We start from the raw sequence: 9,176 nt of genomic DNA, 5'->3' as shown, positions 1-9,176 counted from the left end.
CCCCCCCCCCCCACTGCGGTCTTCAGCCCCACGCAGGCGGTGGGGCCGGCTGCTGTGGGACTGGTTCTGCGGGCTGGCCGGCCACCCCGAGCCCACGCTGAGCCCTGAGGAGATGGCCACACACCAGTGGGAGCTGACCAGCATTGCCGAGGAGCCGCTCTGGAGAAGCGTCTGCGACGTCAATGCCATCCTGCTGCTGGCCATCAACATCTTCCTCTGGGGCTATTTTGCCTGACTCCGCAGACCTGGCTTCAGTGGAGACAGAGTAAACTGGACTGGAGCCGGGCCAATTCATCTTGCTGTGAAAACCGGGGACCACTGAGGCTGAGCCGGCAGGGGCCCCTGGCCCAACCTGCACACTGGCCATGTGGGGAAAGGGAGACCAGAGAGGGCTCTGGGTTTGCTCAGGGCCACACAGCAGGACTCGCACCCAGGTCTTCTGACTCCAGCTCTTTTTCCATTATACTGCCCTACGTTCCTACCCTCAGAAACACAGTCTCCACCCTCTTGGTGCTTCTATTTAGGAGCTTTTACTATACATGTATTTTGAGGCTTAAAAAAGTGGAAGATATAAGAAAAGGGGTTGCAAGAACATTGCAAAAGTCCAAGTGCATCTTTGCTCACCTGTATCCCTTCCCTCCACCCTTTGTCCTCCCCTCCCTCCCTAGTTCCCAACCCCTAGTCGTCTATTTCTGGCAGGCATCGACCCAGGAGGGCCTTTACTTCCACTGCCAGACCCCAGGGAGTGAGGGACCAGGGTGGAATGTAAGCATGGTGACAGATGGTGTTTGGGCAGGGAGCTCTGGGGGGCTCTCCTGGGTGCCACTCAAATTCTGCCCCTTCCCACCGTCACTTCCAAACACGTGGAGTTCCACGGCCTTGAGGCATTTAATGTACTTGCCACACTGGGTCAGGATCCCACTCCTGCTCCCACACCCTCTGGACCTGCCTCTGTGGCCGTACTGATCACTGTCCTGTGACGTTTATCTCCCCGGCTAGGCTGCGTACTCCAAGGGGCAAGGACCAAAGACCAAGGGCCACGCCCCAAGTGACTTTGTACCCAGAAAGTAACAGTGTCCAATAAATGGTGCATTAGTAATTCTCTAAGGTCCCGGAAGGCTTCGCATGGTGGCTGGCTGCGTCGTGACTTGGGGAGCCAGCTGGTGGGGAGGAGCCTCCTTCAGCTGGAGTGTGCATACCATGCCTCCGATGCCTGGAAGGGGACCACAGTCCTGTCCCACTGCCAAGGACACAGTGAGAAGGTCCGTTCCTTTCTCTCTCGTGTCTAGGCTGCCCCTACTCTCACCTGACCCTCTTCGATGTGGCCTCTGATCATCACTCTGTACTGATCACTCACCGTAAGTGACTACAAATAAAATTCTCGTCCTTTAAGGCTTAAACACAGCTGATTCTATGACCACCTCCTGGTGCTGTGCCTCCACATTTCCGTGTCCCCTGACCTTTGACCTCACCAGGCCCTGCTTTCCTCACTGTTCCCTACGGACCGTTACTGGGAACTCAGCTTTTCCCCCTCATTTTCCCCAAAACCATTCCCTTGAAGCATTTGTGTGCAACCAAATGTACCAAAGGTGTGGGGAGGGAAAGAATCTTAAACCACAGAAGCACAATGTAAAATTAAGTATTGAACATCCCTATGTTCGAAAGCTTCTAGCAGCCTCTGAGAGTTCCCCACAGGCCTCTGAGTCTCTAACCTCCTGCCGTCTGCACTGCGGTGCTCACTCCCCTCCTCAGACTCTGCTGTCCTTCAGGGCCTCCTCCTCAGTGTCCCCTCTCTTTGTGATGCGAGCCTGTCTGGGTCCAGACCTCTGTCCTTTCAGCCAGAGATGCATGAGCATGCTATCAAAGGTAGTAGGGCCATGAGAAAGGTAGCCACTCTCCTTCTCTACCCTCTTTGCCTGGTTGGTTCCTACTTATTCCTTACCTGGACGTAAAAATTCTACACATCCTAAGGGAAGCCATATTTCCCAGGGGTGACCTTACTATGGTCTGCCGCCTTCCAAAGCAGCTAAGTCCCCAGCACCCAGCATAGAGTCTCATGGTCCCCTGACTTTACCTTTGAAGAAAATGTCAGAGTGACCCATCTGTATAATGATGTCATGAATATTCATCTCATCTCCCAGATTGTAAGCTCCCCAACCGAGTCACCATTTGCACCCAAATGCAATGTGGTGTTTGAGTAGGTGAAAGAATAAATTAATGAATGAGAGAAAGAGCATCCTTAGCAGAGGAAACCAAATGTTCAAAACACAGAGGTGGGGGAAAACCATGACACAATCAGGAAACAAAAAGTAGTTTAAAATGTCTGCATTGGCAAGGCCCCCACTAACCCTTCTGGCTTCTGCATGCAAGTGAGCAAAAAGTGCCTTTCCTTCTTGGTGTGTGACCCCTTGCCAGGGCTCATGGGTGGCTGCGTTTCTGCCCCTACACGCCCTCCTGGCCAGATGCACTTGTGCAGGGCACGTCATGTAGCCCCACTGTGTTGGGGAGTGGCGAGGGAGGTAAGCGGGGGCTAGCTTGTGCTAAACCTGGAACTTCATTATTTCTTTCCCGGATCACTTCACCAGCCTCTTGACGGTCATCCATCTCTGTGTTCAAGCTCTCTTCCAATTCACCCTATTACCAGAGCAAGAACGATCTTTGTAAAATGTAAATCTTGTGTCGCCCATCCGTGTAAGATTCTCTACAGTGTTTCCTAGCCCAGCAGGAGGCCCTATAAAAACTGCTAGCAATACCCTCAGGGTTTAGTCCTTGGGACTCCTTCTCTACTGCAGCCAAAGAGAGGCTGTTCTATACGGTGGTTAAGACAGGGACTTGGAAGCCTGACCTTCTGGCACCTTCTGGTTCTGCCCCTTGCTAACTACATGATCCCAGGAAAGTTGCTTAACCTCTCTGATTCCTTTCGACAAATTGGAGATATTAATTACAGCTACTGCATAGAGTTGTTGAGGGGATTTAAGGAGGTAATTAATATAAAGTATTCTAAACAGTGCCTGGCACATAAAGTCATAATTAAACTCAATAAACATTAGCTATTATAACTACTAATAGTAGAGCTGCGATGGGCGCACAGGAGGCTCGACACTACGTCATCCTATTATTTCAGAGCTCGCACAACATGCTGTCAGAACAAAGCAGGGGAGTGATTAATTTTTCCTGAGGAATCAGGAAAGGACATAACAGAAAAGTTCATATTGGAGCTGGACTTTGGAAGATGAGTCGGAGTTTTCTAGGACAAGTCATGCAGGGGAGAGGGACTGCATGAGCAAAGGCGGTAAGGGACAAAAGTGCATGGGACGTTCCCATAAAATAGGGATACTATGTGCTCATTTGCAAATACTGACCCTACACATTTAATCTCCCTTTATAAATCACGTTTCATTTCAGCCTCTCAGCTCGAAGGCAGAGAGCTCTGCAGTTTATTGCGCAGAGACAGGAGCGAAATCTGCATCTGACCACTGATGCAGAGGCTGCCCAGACCGCTCACGTCTCCCAAGCCTGCACCAGCGCTGTTTGCTGGGTGACTTTCTGCAGAAAGCCCTATGGCTCTGTGCTGAGGGCTTTCTCTGGCTGCAGAAAAATGCTTTGCCGCCTGCACAGAGCAGGCTGGAAGTGGTGGTGGGGGGGGGGCAGTTAAGAGCTTGGGAACAGCGCTCAACCAATGACAAACAAGTTGGTGAAAGAGCCATGAGGCTTGTTGTGAACCATCTCCAGAGCTTCTCAGGGGCTTGAGCCCCAGTTGCCCACAGCGTTAACCTGCCCATGAATAAATAGCTGCCTTCCCTGTGAGGAAATGCTTTCTCATTTCCTCACGTTCCTGCTGGGATCCTGGGATCACCTGACAAATAAGCTCCTTGCACCTGCTTTTATGTGCTACTTCTGGGAAACCAAACTCAGTCTTTTAAGACTCGAAAGTCCTTGTGACCAAGCTTAATTTTGCTACTATGTGCTTTGTGAGGACCCCCTGCCCCCACCATACCTCAGTTTCTTCATCCTTAGTAAGAGTGGGGTGGGGGGAGCTGCAGAGATTTGAAGTAGCTGAGATGAAATCAGGAAGTCCTCTAATGCTAACATGGCATGCTTTTGACTCAAGCCCAGCTCTGTCCGGGGGTGGGGGGTGGGGGGCAGGGAGCAGGCGGGCGGTGGAGGAGGGGTACAGGGAAAGCAAGCTGCACACTGGCACACCGGAGCGGAAACAGCACGAAGAGAGAAACACTGAAAAGTAGCTTTTGGAGAATTGAAATGGGTTTGCCATGAGCAATAACGACATGAAGTTGCTGCTTTGGACTGTAAAAGGGTGATGTTTAAAAACAAATCGTACTCTTAAAAATACCATGAAGAAACATTTTTAAAAGTGATTTGTAATTGAGCTTGGACCACAAAAGCATTCAATTTAATATGTGAGGCTCATAACTATGTCCCTGGGTGTGAGAGTTCACATCAGTTAGAAGGCAGTGGAAACTGCTGGGAGCCCAGGCAAAACAGGGTCAGCGTTCTATTAACCTACAACTAGTGTCTCTCTCGACTTCCAGGCCTAAGTAAGATGACTGTAATTTCTTCTTTTCTCCAGGGTGAAAAGTTGGGAGAACTTTTAAAGGTTATATATAAATATAAATCCTGGAGACTTAAATTGAGCTAGTAACAGTTTACTTTCATATTTCAAAACCAAATCTCAGCTTTAGCTCAGACTCACAAAGTAGAAATGTCAGATTTGTTACTGTGATCTTACATAAAATCCACAACTTTCACTTAAAGAGGAAAGAAAACCCCCACCATTTTACCCTATCCCCTGAATAGAATACAAAAGCCTGATCCATCTCTCTGAGTGGTTTGTATGTAAATTTTAGAATCACGTCCCTTCAGAAAGAGAAGGATCCTCAGGCATCAGCTAGCTCAGCCCTCCTTTGCCTTTGCCCCTCAGGCCAGGTCATACTTTCTCTGATCAGCCTTCTCTAGGAGTAAGGCTCACCAGCCTCTGCTTGTATGCCTCCAGTGATGGGGAACTGTCTACCTCTGAGCTGGAAGCCGCCATTGGACTACACGGACAATTAGAAAGTTCTTTCTTTTACTGCCTAAACTCTGCATCCCTGCATTTCCAACCACATACACAAACAAACCCAACACTGAAAATAATTCAAATGAATCATTTACTCCAAAATTACATCCTCACTATTGGTGATTTATTCTTAAAAGAATAATTCACAAAACTGGGAACTTCCCGTAGAAGGGCAGAATAATCTGGAAGGAGAAGTACATGAAGACTAAAGAAACCGGCCATTTTAGACTGCTCACCATCGTTTTATAAAGACGATTCCACATCAATCACTTTGTGTAGCTCTCAGTACCACTCTAGGATGTTGAATTATTTACAAATGAAGAAGCAAACTCAGAGGGAGAGTGAGGTGCCCCAGCCCTGTCACTCAGTAGTGGCAGTGGTCTTCGAGCCCAGAGATGGGACTCCGCTGCATCACCCCACCACCCTGCTCACATATGCAGCATTCTTTGTGGATAGTACTAGCTTCCAGGCACACGGAATAGATGTGCAAAGAACTGACAGTCCAAGCAGAGGTCCATCTAATAAAAAAGGCGGGCAAGTAAGTTACTGCAGTACATTGCAGTAAGGACTGAAAGTAGAGGTAGGAACAGAATACTTTGGGAAAATAGAGAAAGGAGAAACAAATTACCTGGCAGAGTTGGGGAGGTATGTTCACAGATATGACATTTAATTTGGATTTTGAATGGTGAGTAGAGATTTCTGTACAGAAAAACGGAATGTATTATATTTCAGGCAGAAGAAACAGCACAAAACAAGACAAGTTGGTAATAGGTCACAGCACGTTTGGGGTAGAGTGAGGTGCTTGGTGTGGCTGAAGCATCAGATGTGAAGGAGTATAAAGCAGACCAGCTTGGAGAAACAGGTAGAGGCAATGCTAAGGCCACAGAATACCACTATAAATTGAGCGCCATGATGAAGCCGAGAATGGGATAGGGTCAGGGAGGGTGAGGAAAGGGCAATGAATATATCCAAGGAGCATCTTATTGTTTGTTTCAGAAGAAAGAGAAGAAATTAAAGGATCAGGGGCTGCTAAGGGATGGCTGTTTGTGGGATTGTTGCAGTATCAATGCAAGAAAGGAAAGAAATAAGGAAGAGTTCCCAGCAGATGAATGGATAAACAAAATGTCTATATACACAATGGAATACCATTTAACATAAAAAGGTATGAAACTCTGATATATACTACAACATGGATGGACCTTGAAAACATTATGCTTAGTGAGATAAGCCAGTCACACAAGGACAAATGTATGATTTCACATATATGAGATGCCTAGAATATGCAGATTCACAGAGCCACAAAGTAGACTAGAGGTTCCCTGGGGGTGGGGAGAGGGGGGAAGGAAAGAATATTGTTTAATGGATACGGAGTTTATGTTGAGGATGATGAAAAAGTTTGGGGTATAGATGGTGGGGACAGGTACCCAGCATTGCGAATGTACTTAATGTCACTGAATTGTACAGTTACAAATGGCTAAAATTATATTGTTATACATATTTACACAATAAAAATAAGGATTGGTGGATGGGTGGATACATGCTAAAGCAAATACAGTAAAGCGAAGAGTTCAGATTTGAGCATGCTGTTGCTGAGTACCGTACCTGTGAGCTGTCCCGTTGGAACTGCCTGACAGCTCTTCGTGTCTGTGGGTCTGGAGCCTGCGGGAGATCCGAGCTGTAAGACGTCCTTATAATTCCTGCTTGGGGAAAACACAGCCCGCCTCACAGAGCTAGTATCGGATCTATGCTTTTGTGTTGGGGGGTGGGGGAGGGTGCTGCCCAGTGGTTAAGTAATTTTGGGGTAGTGAGTCACTTGAGACTTTATTTTGTTGGGGTAAACTGGGAACGGGAGAGGGTGGAGCTTCTCTCTGTCCAGTGAGGCTTCTGGAACTGGTTTGGATCGCGTATGTGACAACCGAATTTGGAGGTGGGGAGAGGCGAGGACAGGAAGGACATGCCCCAGCTGCTTGCTGGCAGTTCTGTGGGGAGGCAGGCAGCCTTTAACCTTCAGCCTCACCAGGGACTGGCCCAGCTGCAGAGCCACCTTGTCTGAGGTCCCACCCTTCCGGGGGCAGCCCACATCCAATGACTAATAGGTATAAAGGCACAGTCATTTTGGCCTAATGTGAGACCTGACGGGTCATGTTAGCTCAACAGCCCCTTGGGGTTGGCCAAGGCTGCTACCAGGCCCACATCACAGCTCAGCTTCTCCCTAGCCCAATCCTGTGTCCTTCCTTCCACTGGTGTGGACCCAGGGCACTCCCTATTAAACATCTTGCACTCTGAATGCCAGGCTCAGAGTCTGATTCCAACCTGTGACTAATCAAGCTCCTTTTTCTTTTCTTTCCTTTTTTTTTTTTTAAAGATTTATTTTAAAGAGAGAGAGCAAGAGAGAGAAAGTGAGTGGGGGGAGGGGCAGAGGGAGAGAATCTTCAAGCAGATTTCCCACTGAGCACAGAGCCCAATGCAGGGCGGGCTTGTTCTCACAACCCTGGGATCATGACCTGAGCCGAAACCAAGAGTCGGATGCTTAAGTGACTGAGCCACCCAGGCCCCCCTGACCAAGCTCCTTTGACTTTACCTAGTCATGGTCCTTGCTATAATCACAAACTCTGCTGACTCCATCTCTGAAGACAGACCCTAAGCTCTGCCTTCTCTATGTGGACTGGTGAGTAGCTAAGGGCTGTGTTCTATTTTACAAGACAGACTGTTAGCAGGCTTCAATTAATCCAGTTGGACAAGTAACAAAAAGACTATCATGTGTTCAGCAAATAATTCCATCCTAGATGCCCCAAACAGCCCCACAGCAAAAGCCATTAAAAGTTGTGTGTTTTATTTTCTCTCTCCAGCAACCCTGAAGTGTTTGCTGACATTTGAAGTCTGGTAATAATCATTGTCCCCTAGCCATGTTTCTGAATCTTCAGGCAAATTCATGGCTGTCCCATTTTCTGAGTCGGATGTTCTAATCAACTAATCCATTCTAAAACAGCCTTGCTTCTGGATATAAAAGGAAATGATAAAAACAAACATCTTTAAATCTCAGGGTCCAAAATTACACTAGAAAAAGTTCCCAAAGGAAACACTGGATGGTCACAGAAGACAGGCTTTATTAATAAAAATAAATATATTTTGACACTTCGATACATTCACATGAATCAAATGAACAAAGACTGGGGACAAAAGATTGATCATTCAAAGCCTCTTAGAGGGATTTAATTTTTTGTTTTGTTTTGCTCTTGGTTGAAGCCCAGAATATTAGGCAAAGTGCATCTTGCATTGTACTCAAATAAATCTCAGAACACAAAGCTGGCTTAACAAGGATAGGGATGTATAAACCTTTATAAATAAAAAAGACTTCAAAGAGATTCATTCCTTAAAATTGCAGCAGCCTGCTTAACAATAGCTCATGTTTGCTGAGCACATAGTGCCAGCCGCTAGGCTAAGTGTTTAGGTATTACCTTGTTGAATCCTCCCAACCCACCTGAGATAGGTAGGACCGGTGTGCAATGTGAAGGATGCCTCCCTCCTACAGTTGGGCAACATGCAACCCTGGGCCAGGCATTACTTTCTCTTTTTCAGATGAGAAAATGGAGGCAAAAAAAAAACTTGTCCCCTTGCCACCAACACACACCATTGGTGCGTGATTCCGCCAGGACGGGAAGCAGGCTGACTTGACTAAGCCAGGGCTCCTACCACGCTACCCTGCACTTCCCCCTCTGCTAGAACACAGAGAGCTCACTGCGGCAGGCTAGGTAGGCCAGGTAGTGTAGTCTCTATTATGACGTCCTCCTTATCCTAGCTGTTCTCTCTGCCTGCTCAAAACCCACGCATCCTTTAAGGCCCAGCTCAAATGTCAGAATTTTCCCTGGACCGTTTCTTCTTGTAGCAGAATTAACCAGATTCTCCCTTTGTCTTCACAGTACTCTGTACCTAGATATTTTGTTTTTCCATGATAGAAGGGTAACAGCATTCAAAATGTTAATGAATGCACCTCTGGTATTCGTAACAGTGGGTTTGGGGACAGGGATTTCTCTTGGTCCTGGAGACAGGAAAGAAGCATTTTCTTCTGCCGTTTTACTTGCCCTCCAGCCCCCATCTCTCT

General features: G+C 47.4%; 1 protein-coding gene across 1 annotated transcript in view; it reads left to right on the top strand.

Moving 5' to 3' along the window:
- SLC5A9 (solute carrier family 5 member 9) overlaps window positions 1-250 on the top strand; it is a 20,536-nt gene extending 20,286 nt beyond the window's left edge. Inside the window, exon 14 of the mRNA XM_035020164.1 lies at window positions 27-250. Within this exon, the coding sequence (XP_034876055.1) occupies window positions 27-235 (209 nt within the window). The 3' untranslated portion in view covers window positions 236-250. The remainder of the gene's footprint in view (window positions 1-26) is intronic.
- The last annotated feature ends 8,926 nt before the right edge of the window (window positions 251-9,176 follow it).

The sequence above is a fragment of the Mirounga leonina genome, unplaced genomic scaffold (genome assembly GCF_011800145.1).
Source record: "Mirounga leonina isolate KUSES-001 unplaced genomic scaffold, KU_Mleo_1.0 Mir_173, whole genome shotgun sequence".
Lineage (NCBI taxonomy): Eukaryota > Metazoa > Chordata > Mammalia > Carnivora > Phocidae > Mirounga > Mirounga leonina.
The sequence above is the reverse complement of the archived record's forward strand: the minus strand, read 5'-3'. Positions and strand labels throughout refer to the sequence as shown.